General features: G+C 32.4%; 1 protein-coding gene and 1 long non-coding RNA gene across 7 annotated transcripts; both read left to right on the top strand.

Moving 5' to 3' along the window:
- Window positions 1-3,493: 3,493 nt before the first annotated feature.
- LOC123711415 lies at window positions 3,494-5,015 on the top strand. The gene is made up of 2 exons (XR_006753951.1): window positions 3,494-3,817; window positions 4,132-5,015. It is a non-coding gene; the product is annotated as an uncharacterized LOC123711415 (long non-coding RNA).
- A 12,065-nt stretch (window positions 5,016-17,080) lies between these two features.
- LOC123710977 (serine protease inhibitor dipetalogastin-like) lies at window positions 17,081-25,783 on the top strand. 6 transcript variants are annotated; one of them, XM_045663328.1, is made up of 4 exons: window positions 23,678-23,749; window positions 23,825-24,018; window positions 25,084-25,192; window positions 25,591-25,783. In XM_045663328.1, the coding sequence occupies exons 2-4, from the start codon at window positions 23,997-23,999 to the stop codon at window positions 25,754-25,756; spliced, it is 297 nt and encodes a 98-aa protein (XP_045519284.1). In that variant the 5' UTR covers window positions 23,678-23,749; window positions 23,825-23,996; the 3' UTR covers window positions 25,757-25,783. The 6 variants fall into 6 exon arrangements, with proteins under 6 accessions (XP_045519288.1, XP_045519287.1, XP_045519283.1 ...); XM_045663330.1 differs by having other exon boundaries at window positions 23,690-23,749; window positions 23,916-24,018; XM_045663329.1 differs by having other exon boundaries at window positions 23,697-23,749; window positions 23,819-24,018.
- Window positions 25,784-26,131: the final 348 nt, after the last annotated feature.

Here is a 26,131-nt window from a genome sequence, read left to right on the forward strand (position 1 = left end):
TAGACCCTTTTGTACATTTAAATTAGTTTAGGCAATTGAGAGATTATTAACAGTGATTTTCATATTGTATTTTAGTTGACTATAAAATCCATTCACTTTATTATAAAAATAATTATTAACGAAACATTAGGATTATAAAATAATTGACCTATGCTTTTAAAGGGGTATGCTTTAAAAATTAAAAAAATGTGTGAAATCACAAACTATTTGGGAATTTTGTTTTAAAAATGAACAGTACTAGGGACTGATATCAGAGATACCACTATTTGTTCACGGATTTTTACTTGACAAACATAATATTGATATATGTATATTGTATAACATATATATTAAGCTTGTTATATTCTAGATTATTTAGAGCTATTTGAAGTATGTTTAATATTTCTATGTGAGTTTCATTAGTTTTATTAGTGTAGAAAAAACTTTTAAAGAAACTCTGTACATCGACACTTGTCACGGGCGTAAAAAACAGTCGCATTGTGAATAATATCAATTACTATGTTTGAAATTTTCGTTTTTAGTATTTAATTTTATTTAGAATTGTGTGGTTCTGGGTATCCGGAAGCTATATCCAGGATGCTCCACATAGGATATCCAGGATGTTCGGCTGTCGCGTGTCAGTATAATAAAAAAAGGAATCCAATAATCTATAAGACTAAAACTAGCATATATCATCAACGGTGGCGTATCTCACTCCAAACACTGGATCCTTCAATGATGAATCAAAAAAAAGTAAATGCTATAAGGTATGCTACATACATTTAGTGCGTACGCCACAGCTTTTAAAATTTTACTCCCTGCCGCCATTACGCCGGGATACCACCTACCATATCCGGTTCGTGTGTCAAAGTCAAATCGACAATTCTCATCCTTCTTTGATTGACACTGATTTAGCGCGAACAAGAATGATATAATATTTTTAATGAATATCGATGATCGGTTGTAATGAAAGTCGCAAATAAGGAGAAATTGTGATCAATTTGTCTTCCACCACGTCACATGAATTTCTGTTTTATTTTTTTAAATAAGTAACATAAATATTCAATAAATAAAACAACTCATATTCAAGAGGTGCATAAAATACCGTAACCAATGAATTTTACCAGCAAGACATTTCTAAAACAAGTTTACAACAAGCACGTTATCGTCCTTCTGTGTCTTACCATTTTCACGCAAGTCAATAAAAGATTAGTGTTATTGATATATTAAAAAAAAAAACCAAGTATTCTACTTTTATCTCTTTGTCAAAATATCAGCTCCATATTTAATACTAATTAATACATAATTTACATATTATTGAGGCAAATTACGAAAGTACTTTTTAAACAGAAAATCTACAGTTACTGTAGACTGGTATGTGAATCACTGTTTCCCTGTTGTCTTGGAAAAAATTCGAGAGCAGCGCTCTCGAAGCAGGATGCTCCTTCACCACGACAATGCTTCAGTGCACTCTGCAAAACGGACTGTTGAATATTTGACTATGGCAGGTGTCGAGATCATCAGAGTCATCCGCCATACAGTCCTGACCTGTCGCCCTGCGACTTTCATTTATTCCCAAGAACTAAAGACAAAATTCGAGGCATTCGCTTTACGAGCCCTGAAGATGCGGTGAAAGCGTACGAAAATGTCATAGAAGAGACCCCTAAAGAAGAATGAGTCCACTGCTTTTTTCAGTGGTTCCATTGAATGCGACGATATGAAGAGAGGAGCGGAGATTACTTCGAAAACCAATAAAAGTATTGGCAACTTTCTACATTAAGCCGTTTTTCATTTTCTAAACATTTTTAGTCCTAAATACTGTCCCACCTACATCTGTACGTAACACCAAGACGATGGAGCTGGTACCGGGGACCTCCCGCCCAAAGGTGAGAACAGTACTCCACGTGGGACCGAATCTGCGCTCTATTTTTGTTATTCTTAGATTTAAGTATTTTATCAAATTCAATTCTTGATATAGAATCCATTTTATTTCTTACTTCTTGCTTCTAACAAGAAAAAAATATCTGCTTATATAAAGACATTAACAATTTTTCAAATGTTGCAAATGATGATACCGGATTTGATTAACTGATAATAAGATACTCGTAACATTAATCGTAGCGTTACATATGTAAATTGCATCATTATTATTGATAACAGCTAATATAATTGATATACATACATATTGTAGTTGCTATGGAAATAATAATAGTCCTGCAAAGCTAACATTAACATACAAAAATAATATATGAAATAATCTCCTGTATAAGTACTGGGAGGACGACAAATCAACTCTAGGGAAATTTCTCTGATCAGAGGATTCTCTAGTACTTTCTGGATCTCCAAAATCGTGACAAATATTTTAGCCAATCAAATGCCGTAATTTAAATTACGGTGACAGTCAAATCCTAGAACGCCGCAACAACAACAATTCTTCCATACGCAAGATTACTTTTCGCTTCGTTATTATTATATTAATCTATGAAATATATAACAAATTCAATTAGAAGACGAATATTCAGTTGTATAATAACAAATTATACCGATCTACCTGTAACGAATGTATATACAAAGTCTACTCTTAAGCTCACTGAGTCATCTGAGTTAGCTACAGGCTGCGGTGTTAGTTATAAAACTGAATTTTTCCACTTGAAGCAAATTAGGAAGGTGAAAAAGTCCGAAAGGTGGGTACCTCATTGAGTGAAGCAAATTGACAAACTCGCTTCGATTGCTGCGTTACATTACTCAACCGGCACAATAATGAAGGGATTTTTAATGGAATCATTAGCTGTGATGAAAAGTGGATCCTGTACGATATTTGGAAGTGCTCATCGCAATGTCAATACCGAGCCAAACCAGCCAAATCGTGCCCCGAGCGTAGATTGACTGCAAAAAAGTTACTTGTCAGCGTTTGGTGGTCGTTCATTATAACTTTCTTATATCTGGCCGGACGATTACGGTAGATGTCTATTGTCAGCAACTGCAAAACCATGATGGAAAAGCTTGCTGCTAGACTACCAAGGCTGGTCAATCAAATTAGTAAATGTATTAATTATTTACATATAAGAGTGCAAAACTGCGTAGATAGCTAGAATAGCTATTTTGATCAATTAAAAATATTATAATTTAATGAAATCTACTTTTTGTTAGTTCTATTCAAAACGCCAATTCCATATGTAAAGACCTAATATATGTAACTCGTTTCGTTGTCGTTGTATACAGACGAGTACTTAGTCGACAGTCTTATCAAATGGCAATATATGAATTCATGTATTACCTTAAATTGAACGTTTATGTAAATTGAACGTTTTCAGTACATGTATTTTTTTCCAATCATACAGAAACGTTGATGGATGGTTGTAGGTTTTCATTTAGATTTTCACGCCCTGAATATTGAAATACAGCAATAAAATGAATAGCTATTTCAACAGTTTATGTGTATTGCTAAACCTACTTCGGTTTCAGGATTTTATATTTAATGCTATAAAACATAAATTCCATATAAGGTATAGTATGTATTAAAATTCAAAACTGCTTAAAAATAATTGTAATAATTTCGGTATAGATAAATTAGAATGCAAAGTGCTTCACGAGATTAGACAATAGTACTAGATTTTGCATTTTTGTTAAATAAAACAGTGAGGCCGTTTTATTCCCGGCGACGCTTTCCAACGTTATTTTGTTCACTCCTGTTAAAATAACCTTATTTGAAACTGTAATAAACAAACAAAAGTTATTGTTGCTTTTCTAGTATAGTATTTTTTAATATTAAGGTAACGAAGCATTTGAGATATCAAATAAATGATCGGAAGTTCACTGTTTACTACTTTTATATGCAGTAAGTATACATTTACAATTCATGTAAATTAGGCAGTTGATTTTTCATAGCATGTTAACTTAATACTTTGAGGTTTATTAAAAAAAATATTTTGGCATTGTTTGCTGCTGTAGCGACACGTACTTGGCTTTAAACAGTATTACTGTAACAAGTGTTTCAAAAGCAACATCTCGGCATCTGCCTTTGGGCCGACCAGCCAGTGGATCAATCGATTGTGGATCCTCTCAATAATGGCAGATGGGTGTAAAATCATATCCTGTGTCAATCCTAATGGACTTTTTATCTCATTTTGTAACTCCCTTTTTATTATATAGGTCTACATCTCGCAACATGTATTTCCTACGACGATATGATAAAATTGTTTCACTTCCAAGAGGCCTATCAGATCCCGAATCGAACTAGAGTTGTGGATTTAGAGAATATGAGAGACTGCAAGTGTCCACGTGTGTATTGGCCAGCATGTGCAACTGACGGTATCACCTACGTCAACGCGTGCATTCTAAACTGTCTTCAGAAAAAATTAAAACGCTTCGGACCCTGCATTACGTATAGACGAAATGATAGATCGATATATATTTATATACCTAGTGATTGGAAACGAAATTAGGGGTGTTCTGAAATCTGTATATTTAAGCTTTAAAAGTTGAATATGTGATTCCCACGGATTGAGTATCCACCATCGGCTAGGCGCGAATTAATGGCATTTCCATGTAGATATATCGAAAACAGTTCACGCCTATTTTAAATCATGATTCGTAAGTACTTTTTTTCTGTCGCTTTTACTATTTACTTATGTTTAATTGCTTTATTATGTTCCATTAGTGTCGTCTAAGTAATTTTACGTCTTATGTAGTTTTGCACTTCGTGCGCTCACCTTATCTTTTTCTTTTTTTGTTGCATAGAGGAATTCGCTCGAAGCAATAAGGCAGCCACTTGCCCTCATTTTTATTTAAATGTTACTGTATCTTTACTGCAAGGAAATGTAAATATATAAAAAAATTGATAAAAAAAAACAGTAAAACCAACATGTATTTGGAAATAACGTGCGGCTTGATTAGTAGGACTTATTCCGTTCCATTTCTTCTACAAAAAAATCACATCCAACTGTTTAAGCAAGAGGAAATATTTCATAATTCATAATATTTCATACTTTCTATAGTGAAGGTGTTGAAGAAGTTAATAAAAATGTTCTGTTTTTTAAGTACATTTTATTTGCGCTGTAACCCGTCGCTATATTAAATAAAGCTGTACATTATAATATACAAGGAAAGTGACTATGCTTTCAGAGTTTCGTTATTTATTTGACTTTATTATAATAATAACAGAAATAATTTAATGCAGTACCTACCGTAATGTTTAGAGTTATTATAACCTAACCTGTGGGTAATTCTCAAAGAGTAGACGAGAAGATAAATAAAAATAATATTTTGTACCCATCAACAACATACTGTTTAACAATAACATTAACATGTCAACGCCCACAAACAGTCATAACACCGATGCGATTTGTTTCCCATATTTTAAGAAATTTAATGCTCAATATATAATAATAATCTTTAAATTATACAATTTTAAATAAGAAATATTTGTAAGGAACGAATAAAGAATGTATTTATCTAGTAATAACAATGATTTAGTTTTTTCTTAATCCTTTTCCATTTAAATTAAAAAAAAGCCTCTTAATTCTTACTTATAAAACAAGAAGTTAGATTAAGTTAGTTTACTTACATACAATTATTAGTTTGGTTAGTAATTAAGTTTGTATCCTTAATTTACTTGTGTTAGTTTTCCTTAACCTTACTATTAAACTATTATTCTTCATTCTGTAAGAAGTCCTCTGTAGGTGAAGGCCTCCTCCAAAGAGTCCTCTCTAGAGGGTGGGCTACTTGAATCCAGTTGAAGCTGTTTTTATGATGTCGTCTTACCACAGCCACCGGTCTACCTCTCTTTGTTAATTGTTAAATTTCCATGTTTGGCAAGCATACGTAAGGCACGGTATTAGGAACGAGTTTAGTACTTTAGTTTTAATATCTGTTTAATAAGACACTTAAAAACATATCTGTATATATCTCATATTCAAAAATGTTTTAATTTAAATATTTTGAATATAAAGATTTAATTGAAGACCATGGTTACCCTGTTTTATATTGAGACGTTTTGTATTCTCGGAATTCGGGGTTGCTCGGGAAATTTGTAAAGGAGCAAACATGTATGAAGCGTGTATGAGACTGACAATTATTAAAAAGATGAGAAGAATATTGTTTGTCTTCTTTGTAGTTCAAGAATAAATTAGATTATTTTAAATTCTCCTAATCCGATTCACAAAGATGGTGTGGATTACGTTAATTACCTAATACATGATATATTTTAAATTTTTTTCTTTTCCATTCATATAGACTGATCATCGACTACCCAACTGCCCAAGGGATATAAGCTACTAAAAAGTGTTTTTAAATGTAATATTTAGAGTGTTGGCTTACAGGCTTTAGTGTGACGCTCATCACTGGGGTGATCAAATAAATGATAATAGATACAGAAATCTAAGGCCACATATTTTTACAGGATAAAATTTTCAAGTAAAGACACTCATAAAAAATTCCATCAAAGCAGAATTTGCGTTGTCCAACACCTGATGAATCTGTTCAAGTATTCAGAGATTTTAGGATTGTGTTTTGTGAGTTGCAACGACGCAATCATAAGTCTAATTATTTTTAAAAAATCATGAACAATGGCCTCGGCAAACATGCACTACAATACCTTGGCAGCTTAATAAACACGCGCTATGCAACACTTACATGCGAAATGTGTGATAGTTTGACATGTGTAGAAGGTCTGGCAATGGGCTTTAAGGTAATAAAGTTAACTTTAAAGGCCTTCACTACATTTACAAAATTGCGCATCTGACGTCTAGCCTCCGGCAAAGACAATTGCCGTTCAAAGCATTTTCATTAAGCAATTTGCCTATTTAATAATAGTATATAATATGGACATATAGTTTTAGACGGATTCACTTAAAAAAGGCCATTATTCCCCTATATACCGCACCGTATGTATAAATTACCTTAATACACATTTTAATCTTAGTATGTATAAATTATATACACACAGACGAAAAACCCTTGCCAGTTAAAGCAAAATCTAAGCTCTATTTACAAAGAAGCCTTATCTAATTACCTGCACCCAACAGCGGTAATTAAGCGTTACACAACGACTAATTATTGGAAAATTAATTATCAACAGAATTTCCGTAGTATTACATTGAACCTTAAACCGCAATGCACGAGATAGTTATCTATTTATCTTTTCTAGGTAAGAAATAGATTTCGTAAAGCTTAAAAACTTGTATATGAGCACGTTTTATAAACTTAAAATTCTGTGGCGTAGATGCTGTCGCTACTTGACTTTTGTAACATTTATTTATTCATTTAAAGATTAAAGTCTAGATACGATGCAAAGTTTAAAAGTTTAATGTAACATCACATTCTTCCAGCCGAAATTAATTCCATAAAGTTTTTTTTACTAATAAATATTTCTGTTCATGTATGAATGACGTAATTAATATTAAACGCCTGTAAAACCTAATTAATGCGTCCAATTGTACGAGATACTTACCTTATACGAGTTTTATAAAGTCAGTTTAATGCTTTTCTTTTATGGGGCAAAAGAACACTTAGAATAAAGTGAATCGGAAAACTCTCTCTCTCTGATTTTTTTTATTTATTCATAAAAATACGTACACTTATAGTCCTTAGCCCATACGATAAGGTCGTAAAAAATTAAATATAATACATAAGAAACCCAATATCGCTACTGTAAACTCGAACTATAAGTTTGGACTTAAGATAAATCGCAGCAAAACCAAGGTAATGATTGTTGACCGTGCCAGAAATAATTCGCCTCAAGTGACTCAAATCGCGAAATGCAACGTAGTCCAATCTTATATTTATCTTGGGGCTCAGATTTCAAACAATGGCGGATGCATCGATGAGGTCAAACGACGTATGGGCATCACAAGAACGGCCATCTATGGACAAGATGCAAAAGATATGGAGAAACAGGACCATAACAAAAGCCACGAAGATCAGGCTCGTGAAGACTCTTATATTCCCCATATTTCTGTACGCGGCGGAAACGTGGACCTTGCGAGATGTGGAAAGACAGAAAATAGACGCTCTAGAAATGTGGTGCTGGAGGAGAATGCTTGGGGTTTCGTGGACCGAGTTTCGTACAAATGTCTCGATACTTCAAGAACTCGGTATTAAGCAGCGTTTATTTTCAATAGTACAATCTCGCATCCTTACATTCTTCGGACACGTATCTCGGCGTGGTATTCAGTCCATAGAACGCCTTGTCGTCCAGGGGAAGATAGAAGGCACTAGACCGCGCGGAAGGTCACCTACGCGTTGGACTGACCAGATCAAGTCTGCCGTAGGAGGTACACTCAATGAGTGTAGCAGGATGACCACTAATAGGCAACGATGGCGAAACGTCGTGAAGCGCATCACATCTGCTCCTTTGATTACCACTACTAAATAGCGATCACGACCGCTCTGTCAAGAGTGTACCGGATAAGAAGAAGAAGAAACTCGAACTAGTGTCAAGTGCAACAGACTGGTGGTTCTGGTTTGGTATCCCAAAAAACCTTTGCCGTCGCATATATCCCCTAGGTAGAAAGACACCGAGAGAATACTTGGGTTGCTCACCAAACCCCCAAGACTTAAGTGAAAGTAGGCCAACTAAGTCCCATCTTGTTTCTAATTTATTTTACCTTTCTAACTGCTTTTTTTTACATTTCAGGTATAGTTCTTGGCGCATCATACACCACATTGACGAGAGAAGATTTTTATGACTTTTTCAATTTGTTCTCCGTAGATGTAGCGTATATGAAGGACTTAGGCGAATCCTCGAATTGTACTAAATGTCCTGCCGTATATTACCCAGTGTGTGGATCAGATAACTATACATACACAAATGAATGTAAATTATATTGTCTTAATATAGCGAAGAAGAAGGTGGAACCCGTTTTTAAAGTTAGAAGCGGACCGTGTTTTATTTTTCCGGATTTGAATGATGAATAACATTTATTCCAAATATAAACGACTATTATTCATTTACATTTTGTTTTCTTTACTATGGAATATTAATCTATATATATAAAAATGAATACATATTTCCCTTTAGTCACGGCAGCACGCGTGAACGGCTGGTCCGCAAATTCTTTTTTTGTATTTGTTATTGTCATGAGAAGGTTCTTATGAAAGAAAAAAATAAAAAAAATAGATAATTTTAAGAATACTTTTGTTACGATAGCAAATTTATTACAATTATTTTTCATGTCACCTTATGGCGTTTGACATAACATTGACAGAATGCGTGCTGCAAATATCGTCAAAGAGGATACTAGTAAAATGAATATCGTTAAAATAAATTCAAAATCAGAGTTATTATATTGTTAAAATACATATAAAATTATTACAGTCCATGTTTTTCACATGGCCAGTTATATGTCGCCTGTTCCCGTGTCGGAATACCAACAAAACTATTTATATACTAGCCAGCGCCAGAAGAACAACATTCTTCATCATAAAACATTAGAATCATGAATAACTTTGTTTCTGAAATATGTTTTTGTTATTCATAATTAAGACAGGACAACGTCTGTCGGGTCCACTAGTAGAAAATAATTAGTATCATTTTGTTTGTTTGGCTTTAGTAACACTTGTGGTTAAGGGTAGGAAATAAAAATTGAGAATTGAGTAAGGTAAGGTTGACACTCACAACATTAGTCTCAACTACTATTGTGTGCGTCAATTACCAATTTGTGGCAAAACAAAACAATTTATGACTGTAAATCAATACGTGTTGCATTAAATTTTTTTAACATCGTTTGTTTTTCTCTCATTTTGTTCCGAATACATGGCTTCTAAATTCAACCCATATATCTGAAAAAGCCTTCGTGGTGTAGTCGTTAATGCACATATCTGTTGATGATTGGAAAAGCAATGCTAGTCAAGGCAAACATCGTAAGGAAACCGGCATGTCTCAAATCAAAAATAATCGAAGACATATGTCAGAAGGCTTATCAACTACATAACTACATAACTACATATATATATTTATATTTCAGAAAATAACCCAAATAGGGTTGTAGCGCCTCTGCCTTATTATGATTAGTAACTTCTATTCTATACTCTTTAATATGTACTAAACTGGAAAATTACTCATTACTTAAAAAACATTAATTAGCCTTATAATTGTTCTGAGGTGTTTCATACTCGTTTGGTCTGACTGCGCCGGAATGCATTATAGTGAGTGCACTTTAATTAAAACTATTCTGAATGTAATTTAAACTGTAGTATTTCATCTTGTGCATCTTCGTATAAATTTTCAATTATCACCGAAAAGCAGCTATTTTCAGATAACGTCTCAAAAGACATTCGTGGTCATCCATTATATTATTTCTAATGTAGAATTGTCTTGGGAAATTGAAAACAAAAGACAACAATATTAAAAACACATCTTACCCCTATTGAGTCATTGAATTGAAGTGTGAACAGTGAGCCTATTCCTACGAGTAATGTTGGCCTTGTGATCAAGAGTGCAACTCTGAACTCTGTGGTCACTAGTCATGCCTTTATTATTATTTTACTCTTTGCATGCATTCACAAATAATTTAACGACTGATATGGGGACGCCTAGGCTTTAAAGTTAGTTTTGATTAGATCTACAAAAAAGCCAGTGGTATAACAATATTTTAGATCAGCCGACACACACCTTAGATATTTGGGTCATATGCATGTGGGTATATCACGATATGTTCCTTCATCGTACGAGCGAGTATTAAACGCATATATAGACAAAATACCATTGGTGCACAGTGGGATTGAACATACCTCAGGGATAAGAGTCGAATGCTGAAGCATGTACACTGTTCTTAGATTAGATCTATGGTGAACTTTTCATTAAGGACCTAATTAGACCTGATTAGACACAATAAATTATAATTATTTCCATTTTGTAGACATTGTTACAATCATTATTACCCACAAAGTGTACAGTAATGTAACGAATTCCCAATATATTTAAACAAATATATGTATAAATATAAAATATCTTTAAAATAATTTCTTCTTTATCAGAAATCTTCTAAAAGTATCTTCTATAAACAACTTCATTTTCAGTTACTGTTAGGTACTAATATTTTTTTAAAATATACAATTTTAATTTACACTTAACGTCAGGCTATCTTGGCTAATTTAACTGTAAAATTAACTAATAAATACTTTTTAAATTATGAATATCATCTTCCATTCCTCGTGTGACGTAATCACATTAAATATTTAGAAAGATTTGGCCCTTAAGTAAATTTTAATATAAACCACAGTAACCTTTAAGTTTTAATATAACTTATAGCTCAATAATAGGATTATTTTCTAATCTGGCGAAAATTTTGTTAAACAATTTTTTTTGTGCCAATGTTTGAATACGCGACAATTGGTTGGCATAATCCCGTTAATCGGATTAAATATGTCGTATGACCTCAAACCTGCGCCACAGTTCTACAAAAGAAGCAGTTGCTAATAAAAATTGTGTTATTTCAATTAAATTATTTTCGTAATTTAACCTTACTAAAGTTGTTGCTCACTTCTCCTATTGCGTATACAAAGCCTCATTATATTTCTGGGTTCACAACTAGTCAAATTATACCGCATCGGATTTGCAGTGCTTAGAATATTTGTTGTGTTCGCGATTTTACGACGTCTAGTCTGTGTCTTGATTGTTACTTATTATTAATAGTTAATACTTCTAAACCGTTACAGGCTCTATTTTTTTTTAATAGTTCAAATATGAATTTGCTTGCTGCTGCTTCCTTTGTGATTACTTTTAATATCTTTGAAATAAGTTCCTAGTTGTTATGCATTGTTGGAGAGCTAAGAAAATTGTTATGTTTTTAAAATATCTGCAAGCCCAGTTTCTTAATGAAAAAAAGTACTGAAATAATATTGTTTTTATTTTCGAGTTCTTAACTTTGGACCAACAATTGTTTTTTTTTTATATTTATAAATAGCCAATGTTTTATCATTTGTATTAATCATAAAAAATCGTAAAAAAATAAAACTGTATTAATTATTTTTTTACGTTACATTTTAATTATTTTGAAAAAAAAATGATAACTTTAAAAAAAATCAGATTTGCATAATGCATATAAGAGTTAAAATTATCACAAATATTCATTCCGATTTCCTAACGGAAATACCTACGTCGAGTAATTCAAAGTACTAAGGCTAGTTAAACCATTTTAGTTTTAAGAAAATATATATTTACTAGTTACAGTCATAATTACGTAAACCTCATGCTGTTATTAACAGGCCTAAAAACGGCCATAATTGACAAATAATCCAAAACCACTTGCATTGGTGTATATTTATGTGTAGTCGATCGAATTACCTTTAAACGAGCAATTCAATTCACAATTATAGTATAGTTTCTCTAAATATTTGTTTGCTAATCGCACTTATAACAAAAATAATACCGTTAAAATTATTCTGTCATTGAATCCTCAGAGATGGAGCGTATGGTCCATTCTGTTCTATACGGTACAATTCTGGCGAATAATCGGACTTTTTCAGCACAAAACTTTGAAACTAGGTCATCGTTTAGTGTTTAAGTTTAGATTGTAGTATTTTTTATACAGTTATTTTAGGCATAAATAAGAGCTTCGGTAATGAGAAAAATAAATTTGGCTTTTGCTAGAAAACGACGATAAAACAAAATATTTATTACGAGTACAAAGTTGACCATTGGAGTTTTGAATTGAGAAAAAATACATTTCATACTTTGGTGCTTTAGTGAGAAAATATTTTGTTATATTTAAATTTCGCGTTTTTTGCTCCATTGACTTGAGTTGTCTTGTATGTCAAGTCGGTTTCTCGTTTGTCTTAGCCTTCTCTCTACTCCGTCAACATTACTAGCTGATGTATTGTCTTTTTAACAAAATTAAGTTACGTATTAAACTACTTGTTTCCATTAAATCTTAACATATTTTATAACAAATCTACGCTTCGACGTTGGAACGTCCAATAACGACAGCGATCCAGACCATAATAATCGCGTCATAGCACAGATTAGATAAAGTTAAAAAATTTGACTGGAAAGATTAACTGTCTGTGGTTATTTTCTTATAAACATCACAGAATTAAATCATCTATATTTATACAATTGAATTTTCTCTTTTCATTTTTGTAAATTTCGAGAATGGCTAGACCGATTTAGCTCATTATGATCTTGAAAAGAGGAAAGGAAACATTAATAAAATAAAATACTATGAACAACAATTGAATTTTTCAATAAAAATTGTTTCTAGCTGGGAAACATTTGATGTCTTTTGTCTTTTTAGAAATAATGAAATTTTTACTTAGTTGTCATATAGATATAGAAAAAATTTCAAACCTGGATAAGTGAGAACTGGGTAAGCAGAAAGCTCTAATAATGAGAGTTCTTACCAGGTACCACTTTCACTTTGCCCTTCTAAACTTCTAAAAATGGGTGAGAAATATAAAACGTATATAAATGACAGTCATTTGTCACGTGTGAACCTCTATAAGATAGATTCATACTGACCTATACCTTATAAGCGGCAGTTGAACGCGTGTGACACATTCTTAAATTTTGAGGGACCCTTATTTAATTCAAACCATATGTACGTCTGTTATTATTTTGTTATTACTTATAGTTCGAGGAACTCATTCAATTTAAATAGCCAAATGTTCGTACCGACTTTGTCATTTGTCAAGCTTAATACAGTCAGTTCATAAACAGCAGTTGCGTCGGGCGTCCGAGACGCTGCACAAATTTTATGTTTATGCGGCGGTTGATCAAACCATATTTGATAGAATTTATGAACTTGAAAAACTTATACAAAATTTAAAAAACAACGCAAGTAATATATTATAATATTAATTACATTAAACATGTATGTTTAGCAACTATTTCAATAAATATGTAATACCCATACATTCACGTATTTTGTTTCTAATTACGTCATTTTTTATGGACCTCTATAAGTGAGACAAAGCCCTTCTGTAACTGTTTTTTTATAGAACGGGGCAAATGGGCAGGAAACTCATCCATCCAACATCCTTGTTAAATGATACCGCCGCCTATGGACCCATTCAAAGCCAGAGGGCGTGCGTTACCAGCCAATGATATTTGATAAAATCAATTATTACATGAAATTATCAATTCTGCAATCGGGCAAATCTAAAATGAACTGCCAATAGTTTGAAGGCATTAATCGAAACAACTTTATTGTATACCTACCATAAATGATACAAAAACATTTAAACATCTCAAATATTCTGTCATAACCTGTCGAGCTGTCCTTCAAGTATTACATTTTGCTTTTAGATAACATTTCCATGTTTCATTTACGGTTTCCTTTTTTATTTCGACGACAGCTTTGCATTACAGAATCTCAGCCTGAGATACATATTTTTTTTTTATGATTTTTCGTTTATTTTACACGTGAAATAAAAGACGTAAAGAGAAGAAATTTTTGGTATTTAAAATATCGATTACTGGCTTAAGTATTTAATATGCCAGAGCAGTGTTGGCCTAGTGGCTTCAGCATGCGACTCTCATCCGTTGTTCGATCTTCTTTCTAAGTGGGCATTTAACATTAGCTGGAATGGTGAAAGTAAACATCGTGAGGAAACCGGCGTAGACCAAAAAAGTTGACGGCGTGCGTCAGTTACAGGAGGCTGATCACCTACTTGCCATGATATGTATAAATGATCATGAAACAGATACAGAAATCTGAGGTCCAGACTAAAAAGGTCGTAGCGCCATTGTTTTTTTTATTTAATATGCCAAACCCATCTTAATCCTACACAACCACACATGTGCACATTCTTATAACTCGTACCCCAAAACGCATTAGAATTAGTTCATAACCATAAGTACCTGGGGCTTACAATAGATGACCGAATGTCCTGGAAAATGCACATTAATTCTGTTTGTGAAAGGCTAAGAGCGACAAGAACAGGTTTCTTGCATCGGCTATCTATGGCGCGTCAGTGTTTAGATTATTAGATTATATATATTAATGATTTAAATATGTTCGACGTCCTGGTGGATAGAAAAACTGTGTACAGTTTGTGTTTCCACCACATCAACTTCCTTTATATTAAGAACACTTATACAATAAATAAATAACCCAACGTAAAACTTGATCACATTTATTTTGGTAAATGTGACTTTATCAGTTTTGTATTAAAATCTTTTATAATTCTTAATAAGTGGTTCATTAGCAGTGTGATTCTCATTCCTGAGGTTATAGGTTCAGCGGACTCAGTTGAACTAAACATAGTGGCATGCCTTGGTCCCGAAACGTCAACGGCGTGTGTCAGACAGAGAAGGCTTCCAAGAAAAAACAAATGGTCACGAATCAAATGATATGAATCTGAGGCCTACACCTTAAAAGTTGTAGCGCCACTAGTGTTTAATATTAACTTCTGTAAAAAAAGCATGTCGCAGATAATAATATTAAATTGAGTATTTATTCATTAATTTGTGGAGTAACTAACCATCAAACGCACTTCCAAACGTGACTATCGATATAAATCATCACCGTCTACGGTTATAATAATAATATATATTGAATAGCTAATAAGATATAATATTTCTAAAGTCTTAATAACTCAGGGTTTACACACTCACTGTTACTGTTGTTTCATAGTATACAACAGTAACGGCTATACATAGACATATATGTATATCTGTTATTATTATAGAATCAATTTTGAAATATCAGCGAATAATTTAAGAATAAAAAATTCTTTGTAATTTTTTTACTTTTACCTCAGCGTTTTAGTATTAATATTAAAAAAGCGAGTTTCCGGTTCCGCGGTAAATTGAATAAGACGCTAACTTAGTTTCCTTTAGAAAACAGAGTATCATGGGTCAAAAGCCTTTTATGTTGTAGTGTCTAAAAAGGAATAATAATGGGTAAGAGGTAACAATAATTAAAACTATATAGATTTTTTTGATTGCAACACACAGTTCGTAGTTCTTACGGTAGGTGCGCCTCGCAAAGCGAATCAAGGGCGACATTGAAATATTTTATTTATTAATTCCTTTGTTCTAGGTATACTCTTATCTGTCTTGGGAATGATTTTAACTTCTAATGTGGACTTACCAAATCAAAAATACAGTGAACAGGAAGCAGAACTATTCCAAGAATTCTATTATAAAAGCATTAATGATAGTGTGCCCCTACTGGAAGAGATCAAAGACTGCGATTGTCCGAGAATATATTTGCCTGTATGTGCGTCTGATAATAAAACATACACGAATCTATGTTGGATGAATTGTGCGGGAACTATACGGAAATCGGAAATAAAGCTGGTGCAAATGGGACAGTGTATATGGTTTTTAAGTCCATTTGATTATTGAATTTAAATAAAAATTGAGTTGCATTGGTTTTAACTGTTATTTATTTTATCCCCAAAATAAGATAGTACCTAATTTTTGACAGATTACAGCTATATATGTATATTGTTTTATGGTGACTCTAAATATTAAATATAATTCACAGCGAAAATAATCGTAATTTCAATTAAGATAAGCTTAACGCGTAGTATAACTTCAACTTATTGGAGTATAGTTATCGTATCTCTCCCTCTCGTCTTTGAATATTGCCGTCAAAATCAAGAGATATATTTAAAGCCACATAACGGATTTTTATACTATTTCAAGAAACAGCTGTTCCTGATGGTTAATATGAAAAACAATACATTATTTATGTTATTTGACCGTCGCACCTAAAATAGTTATATGACTTGTCGTTCCTTAAAAGTTTACGAAATTTAAAAAAAAAATACAAACACAATGCATACACGTCTACACATTTTTATGTATGTTTTGTATTTAACGGCCGGCAACAAACTCGCGAGTCCTCTGGCATTGAGTGTCCATGGGCGACGGTAATACTTAACATCAGGTGAGCCTAGTGCCCGTTCGGGAAAACAGGGGGCTTTGTTTTTTAAAAAAAATGCTATTATGTAAGGCCGAATACGTAAAATTGTATATACAATCTTTAGGGTTAACACAAATTCTATTCGAATTATGCTTCTTTATTCAATTTCAAGAACGCACGGCTTTACATACATAATCTACTATGATACAATAAGTGTGACTGTTAATTTGTCTGAAAATAGTCAAAATGCAATTATAATTTTATAAAATCCTTGCCTACCATTAGACCTATTAACTTGTCATAATTTTACAACCAATTAACTCCGCTAATGACTAATTAACTGTAGTCCATAACCTTGTCGACCGCATTTGTACCAAAATTTTTATGAGAAATGGAAAAGGCCTTCGGTAAGTATTTTTGCAGATTCTATGACATTATCATAATTTGTTTAACTGATTGAGGCTTATAGTATATTTATGAAAAACATAGTATTATAAGGTTACTGAACAGTGGGATTTTAAAGCAAATAATACAAAATTGGGATGAATGATAATGATATTTTATTTTATTGGAGGTGTACAAAATGCAGATGCCGTAAGAAAATAAGATACGGTCTTTAACGTTTAAGATGATATTTAAAATTTTAGCAAAATTCTTCTTTCTATCAATGGTGGCGGCGGCCTTTTTCCTATCCCCCATGATAAGTGGGGCGAAAAAACAGAAAGAAGAGGCAACTGCCAGTACCAGGTCATTGAAGAAAATTCTGCCGTCTCTAAACTCGACCATGAATTGTACAGAGTGTCCTAACGTCTACTTTCCCGTTTGTACAACGACGAATATAACTTTCATTAATATATGTCAAATGAACTGCGTTCAAGAAGGGCATCAAATGGCTCGTCGCGGTATTTGTATCGAATTTTGATGAAACTGTTACAAATCAAATCAAATTATGATTAATTATATTTTATAACAATTACCAACAATTTAATATATTATGTTTACAAACAACTTTTTTATATGTTTAACAGTACAGCGCAGAGATGAGGTGACACAGTGTTATGTTACACGTGAGGTATCAATAAATGTATTTAAACTTATTATCTCTAAAGTTCAGGAGTATGTTGGCCTTGTGGTTCAAGAGAGCAACTTTCGAGCATATACATAACACTTATCTTTTAAAATGTAATTTAAAAAAATAGTACTGTGTCATGTTTGATTTTATCGACCAAACTGAAATTAAGAACTGAGCCTCGCATATTTTTTTGTTTATTTCCCTATTTTCGATTTTTATTGTATATAAATTTAAAAAAAAGAATATAATATAACATATAAACACGAAAATATGTTTTATAACAATTTATGAAGAATGCATTCCTTTCTGTAAACAAACAAACGAAAAATCCACTATTATTAACTTGAGAGCCTTCAGGCAATGTGTGGCATGCGCGGCGGTATCATTTAAGATCAGGTGAGCTTCGTGCCCGTTTGCCTTATATAACATAAAAAAATAAGTGCGTACGTACAAAACACACATGTCACAAGTTAAACTTCTTTGTAAATTAATTATTACTAAGGTAAAAACCCCAATAGATGATCATGTACCAGTATATGATCACTCCATGTATTCGTCTATCTATATTACACTGTTTACACACTGTATACGTGCTAATGATAATATAAATAAATAAAAAATCTGCGTTTACTAGACAAGACGTTATGCGATAGAATTGCCATCTAAAGTTCTAATATGTAACTACTAAACGAATACATCAACCAATAGCGTGTATTTTTTCTCGATCTATCATTCTCACTCTCTCTCTCAATCAGTGTAAATCGCTCTTTACCTTTTCTTCGACAAAAACGCTGCACATCTTCATGACGTTTCCGTCATAATTTTACCCTCACGCGCCTAAAGTAGTTTCACTACAAAAATGTGATAATTTAATTGTATAATCTGTGATTTAAAAAAAAACATTTCTACTTAACTTTATATTAAACCTATACCTATAAATTTTTCTAAGGCTTCATACCTTATTAAGGCGCTATTCAAACTCATATTAACCGATTTCTTTTTATTTATCGCCGGCACGTCTCTTTAGATTTCTTTCGTTACGTTGAATTTTCTGTACCTTTAAGAAACGCTAGGCTTTATGAAATTCTTAGTTTAATAAAGGCATGGATGGTAGTAAAAGAAAAAATCATTTTGCTTTTTCAAGCCGGTGCGAATTAAAAGCGAGGTTTAATCTTTTTACAGGGAACTACAATGTATTTTAAACTAGCAACTCGACGATTTCATACGCGTAGCAGAGCATAAAACTCTTTTGCGGTGTGCGACATAAGACTTGCAAGTCAGCTAAGGCTCTTTCAACGAATATAACCATAAAATATTTCTACTAAATCACGGAAACTCTATTTAACATATAAGTTAAATAACTAAACATGCGTTCAAAACTCGAAGAAAAAATTGCGCTATGTGTCAGGCAGGAAGGTGGACAGAGTGGTGCACCTTCCAAGATTTGTAATGACCAAGAGTGCCTATACACAAATCTTCCCTCATTACAGTTTAAACTTATTCATGTGCTCAAATAAGCACTCAGTAATAAGATGATTTTTCTTGACAAAAATATCATTAGGACACGAGAAAATCTAGCTTTCACAGCAATTTATAAAGATTCTCATTATGCAAGTCATATTTTATACTAAAAGAGACAGTTTCTCATCTTTCGTCAGGACGTACCTAATGATCTTAACGTATTATGGTAAAAAGTTTAGATAGCATTAGTTTATTAAAATTCGAGACTTATTTCTGCATATCTAAGTAAACTGTTTATATTTATCAGTACGAAAAATCATATCCTTTTTAGGGTCATAAATATGAACTTTGATGTCGTCAAAATTTATTTAAGGTATACAGTACTTGCTCATACAGCAAAGTAAAAGAAAGCAGGCCTAATTTACTTTCTTACCAATAGAAAACCACTTTATTTTTTGTAGTAATTAGATTTTCAAAATCAGACCAGAGAAGACGTTCGGACAAATACGTTTCTTACGAACGCTGCCTTAAAGATTAGACATATATGATGGAGTTCTAGAGAAAATTTGTGGAGCTTGATAATGCAAAAAAAATCATTTTATTTTATTTAAAAATTACGAGTCCTCTGCCACATCTCTCCGTCTGTCTATTTGCAATAAACTCAAAATCTACACCACGAAATTTATTGTGGTCTTCACCAATATTCATAGGCAAGGATTAGGTAATTTTTCAAGTTTTACGTTTATCCGAGCTATGCCAGGGTGAGTCGCGACTTAGTAATATTTTTCCATTTGAACAAAATAATAGAAGTCTATCTTGCTTGTGATCTATACACGTCCATTTATCGAGTAGATTCTGTGGAACCGCTTTCGTCCCAAGTCCATTATTTATTTAACCAATTTGTCTCAGTAATTCCCCAGTCTTTCTTCCGTTCAAATTAATATAGTTAACAAACCCGTATTCTAAGATTTATCTTGCGCTAACTAACGTGCCAGTCTTCAATCTAACCCAGATTTTATACGGGAAAATGTTAGGTTGGTTTATACTTAATGAAAAAATCTTTTCTTATTTTAATAACCATTACACAATATTTATTTATTACCACTTCGTTGCATTGAACATAATTAAATTATCAGGAGGGTTATTCAGGGTTGCCCTGGGCGCCTTATCGCTTTCGAGCGATCTCTTCCAGGCAACCACTGTGAGATGAGCAAAAAAATGTTTTAAATAAGATAAGGTAGGCAAGTGCAAAAATACATATTACATATATTTAGACAAAACTAAACAGGAACAAAAAAAAAACACCTAAACTAAAAAAGGTTACATGAAAAATAAAAAGTCAAAAGTGCACATAAATGAACTATATTAGTATCAACAAATTGCTAAACACTGACAATCTAGGATTCAATGAGGAGCTATCATAAAATATTAAGAACATTACTTGACTTAATTAAACTACATAAACATTTACGCTTTTCGCTTCAGGAATATTGCCTTTAAAATGTTACCCAACAGAATCTTGTCATAACTTAATAAAGGTATGAGAATTAGCAGAGAGACGTATTACCAGCGTCTCTTTGTAGTTAATTAACATTTCGTAATCATAGTCGCGGAAACAAAGCGAACGAGTGCAATAATCCAGCCGTCGCCACCACATTTAATTACTTCCGTGCTATACAAAATATAATATAAAACACGGGGTACAAACAAGAAAAATTAGGTTTTACGCAATTAGGTTTTAAAACTTAAAAATCTTTAACAGATATAAACACGATTTTGTGATATTATTTTTAACCAGACGTTTCGAGTGTATTTTAGGCATTGCAGTCAGCGGGAGACTGCCACCTCCAGTTCACAGATACTTAAGTTAACAGATCATTATATTTATTAGATCTATTGAGAGAGTCTATTAAAATCTGCGAAGTTGGTATTTCAATTAACAAAAATGGTTAATCGTGTTCGGTTCTATTTAAGTATGCCTTTTGTTTAATTAGTTTATTAAATTAAGAAAACACTTTTTAAACGGATTGAAGCTATGTACTATTATTATAAACTTATAATTATTGTATAGAGCTTAAAAGTGCTGTAAAGCACGCGAAACGTCGGAATTTTTATAAAAATAATTACAAGTTTATAATAATAATTCATAGCTTCAATTCGTTTAAAAAGTGTTTTCTTAATGTGTAAAATATGTTAAAAAAGACAATACTATAGTTTATTAAATTCAAAGACTTCCCTGCTAATGTGATCCGAATATAACTTTTATTATCCGCAATACAATCTTTAATTAATATAGAATTTTATTAATAAGTAATTAGATAAAGTACACGGTATTCTCGTAACCCTATGGAAACCATGATATGCCATGTCAGTGCGTGGTACCTTCATTTTAGACTCATTATAGTGTAATCTGTGTATATTATTGTATATATTGCCATCCTACTAAAGCAAAGCACGTTTTATGCGACTTATCTGACTTACCTTAGTCTGACGCATAAGCATGATAATGTATGCGAGTATATACAATTTTCAGTACGTTATAAGTTTATTTTTGAATTAATAGTAGTTGAATTCAATTAAAAATAACTAAATCTTAATGAAACACCTAATCAAGTGACCAAAATCGGCAGTATTTACTTAACGGGAGTAAAGTGGGAACTCCACCTGGTAGTAAAACTTCAAAGCTCTTTAATGTGCTTGAAATAGGGAGACGTTAAATTGTAGGTTATACATTCATAAAACTCCTGCCAATCTAGTAATTACGATTGCATGTTGGGCTTCATAAAGTTTATACCCCGTTCGCATGACGTAAGCGTTACGTCACTAACGGCATATCAGCAACTCGCTTATCTCAGCCTTAGGCGATTAACTCCAGTCTATTATGTAATCACTGAGAAGGTAATGATCCTCATTTCTCGCTAAATGATCACTTTCTTTATACGATCTTAGAGAAAAACCTTTTTCACTTGACTGCTCTGACAGTAACAGATGCTTATCGAGAATAATTCGTAATTTGAAAGTGGAATCGAATTTAAATTGGATGAATTTTTTAATTAATTTATGCTGTGGTCGATTTGGAAAATGAATCGTCTTTGTTTTTATTATCTTCTATAATTTATAGTAAGAACAATATGACCACATTTATGTGAATAAAAATGTAATATAACCATTTAAACAAGTGCTTGATACAGTTTTAATCTATGGAATTGTTATTGAGAAATAGTTTCACGTATTTCTAACATTCACTACAACTTTTTAATATCATAATCATGACTTTTCATACGTCGCTGGTACTTTTAGCCCGCAAGGAGATCCTGGGCTCAGTTTCCTAGCGAAAAACAGTATAAAAGTTTATTTATTACCAAAAATATGTCTTCGAATCGTCCAGTAGATTAACTTTAGTACAGATTTTATAAGTTCACCAGTTCAGTACATCAGAAGATAAACTAAGTCTTTCTCTGATTTATGGTTTCTTAAAACAGTTAGAAAAGCGTTATTTCACTGATGCACCGTTATTTAGATATATATATATATATATATATATATAAAGATCTTGCTTCAGTACGGATGTTAGATTCATTGAATTAAGGAGCGTACTTTTAAAAGGAGGATTCGTCAAGTGTCGTTGTGAGCGCGTTGCGTTTCAGTTGAGTTTTCTGACGTACGAGCTGTGTTAGCTTAGTCACTTCAGCGTTTGACTCTCACACCTTGAGGTCATACGTTCGAACCTTGGCTATTTTCCAATTGTTCGCTCTTACGCTGAAGGAAAACATCGTCCGGCATGCCTTAGACTCAAAAAGTCAACCGTGTGTGTCAGCCACATAAAACTGGTCACCTACCACTACATGATATCAGAAAGAACAAATGATCACGAAACAGATATAGAAATCCGAGGCCCTAACTTAAAAAGATTGTATCAGGATTGGTTTTAAAAAAAATCGGTTATGCCAACAAATTTAGGTAAATTTAGTATTTGTGTACTTTATTATTAAGTGGTAAACAGTGAATGAAAAAAATATATAATGAACACAATAACAGCGGGTCTTCCCTTTAATAGAGAATATAAGTAGCGTTATTGGACACTTACTTATGATAACAATCCTTTTTAGTAAATTAGGTTAGATTTAAATTACTTATTAGTCTTAAGTTAGGCTAGATCGTAATGTTCCATGATGTCGTAGTAAAGACACATGTATATATAAAAAAAAATGCCAACAAATACCTACATAGCAATTCTTTAATTTAAGCTTGAATCACATTTCCATAGCCATAATTTCCCGTATTGATTAAAACATTTTATCTTCTGTTAAGGCAATTTCACGGAATAATTTATGACTTCTTAGTTTGGATGTACAAGAAATTTATTCTGTAATTATAATAGAACTTAGTGCAATGTGTGGCTGTGGCTATGTGATAAGTATATGTCAGTGTTTTTTTAATATAATTGTGTATAATTGTGTATAATAATTTGTTAATTTACTGGTTTATTAAGTTGTAGTTACCACTAAATAAGAAGTTTAATAGGCGAGGCTAAGCAGAGTTTGTAAGCGTGTTTCTCAAACTTGATTCTGAAAATCTTTTTCCACCAGTAACAATTGCTTGTAAAGAAAAATATCGCGAGGGAACAGGTGTGTCGTAGTTTCGAAAACCCACCATAGAACCTATACAGAATGGAAGGAATCATAATATTAGGTATGCTGAAAAGTTCGTAGGCTAACATACAAAAAAACACTTTTTATAGAATTTCATATTCAATATCCTTCTGGTGCGATACACCGATTTCATAGTACGATTTGTCTTTTGGCGATTACCTCTTCATCACCGAAAATATCCAATTAATAACGTCCAAATGTTTTGGCAACTATACATAGCGCAGGAGCGATATTTTTTTAATGAATTAAATAAAATACACGAGACAATGGTACTCCAGAGAGCCTGGCTGAAAATTAGGAACACTTTATATAAGGTTAATTTTGTTACGGGTATTATTTTACGTTAAACGCTTCAGAAACTTAAACACTCTCATAAATGTGAAAGTAATGAGATTAAAACTCTACCGTCATAATTATTAATATTCTAGATTTGGTGTACTTTTTTGGTTTTACGATGTATCGAATCTTATAGCAGAATATAAATTTAAATCATCAGTTTTGTCAGGGTTACACCTTAACCCATAATTTTCCTGAATTTTCACTTCGCTGTTATAAGTATCTGTCTTTTTTTATAACAGCGTGAATGAAAGTTTACAGAAAGAGATGAAAGAGTTTATAATTTAATTTTTGCAAATAAGGATGCCTGATTATGTAGTATAGAAATTTATTGCAGAATATAAATTTATATCATCAGTTTTGTCAGGGTTACACCTAAATCCATAATTTTCCTGAATTTTCACTTCGCTGTTATAAGTATCTGTCTTTTTTGATTACAGCGTAAATAAAATTTTACAATAAGAGACGAAAGAGTTTATAATTAAATGTTTCCATAGAAGAATGCATGATTATGTAGTGTAGAAATAAATATTGATTTTTTTGATATTTTAAAGTAATACATAGTAAGGCACACATTAGTGATATGTTTAAGACATTAAAAGAAAATGTAATTCTTAATAACGACAGGTTATTCCTTTTTTAATTAGTATACATTTCTTAAAATCCAGAAACGACTTTCAGTGTAAGCCTTGTTTATTATTGACGAAATTTTATTCCGTGAAATATTTGTGAATATTTCTTTATGAGCATAAAAATATTTAAATTTCAGTTACCCTACTCTGCATATCACTGACATCAGGACTATGGCAGGAATCGGTACGAAGCCGTGTACTAAGTGAAATCAACAGTATTAGAGCTGGTCACATGCTTAGGGAGGGGTACTTACTTTTCATTATTAAATGACTTTACTAACCACTTAAAGCCGATTTAAGAATGTACTTGCATCGAACACTTTAATCAAGAAATTCCAAATCGTATCCCAATCCCGTCTTGAGAACTGAAAGGACTTAATACCAGTGGTAAAACTAGAACTTGAACTTTAATTTGATTTTGTTCAATACCCTAAGTTCATCGGAGTTATGCAACTAATATATAATTCAAAGCCTAAACTTATAATACGCAATATTTTAAACATAAGTTTGTGATAGACTTAAATTCGGAAGTTATATTAGGTGACGAGACTCCTTGCGCTTCCATGATATTGTGGTCGTATGAATAAAGACTTGTATATCTTCCCGCACATATGTCGAGAATAATTATTAACTATTCTTTATAGGAATGAAACATCGCAAGAAGTTAAACGGCATTGTGTTTGTTCAAAAATATACGACCCAGTATGTGCATCAAATAACAAGTCGTACTATAACATATGTCATATGGAGTGTGAGAACGAGCCTAATACTGTATTTGTCGTACACCAAGGGAACTGCATACCATTCTAAAAGATAAACATTTGTAGCAAGAAATAATTCAGTTGTTTTTCTCCTCGCAATTTGCTGATGTAGATATTTTTTATTTAAAAAACCACTTAACGCAAAGGAAGGCTTCAACTTGTGAATATAATTTGTTTAAAATTGTTTATTCTCAACATAAATGTCAGTATTACACTTTAAACTTTTAGACCGCAAATAATTTTGGGCTCCGAATTATTCGGTCTTTAAAGATATTATTTTTTTTCCATTATTTTTATTAATTAGGTTAATGGTACTCCACCGGGGGTCGTTTGCGGTTTTCCACCTGAATGCATTTTCTTTTTATTTACGCAATTACACTTATTCCTTACGATGAAGATCGTTAGGTAACCGGCACCTAGCTTT

The sequence above is a fragment of the Pieris brassicae genome, chromosome 6 (genome assembly GCF_905147105.1).
Source record: "Pieris brassicae chromosome 6, ilPieBrab1.1, whole genome shotgun sequence".
Taxonomy (NCBI): domain Eukaryota; kingdom Metazoa; phylum Arthropoda; class Insecta; order Lepidoptera; family Pieridae; genus Pieris; species Pieris brassicae.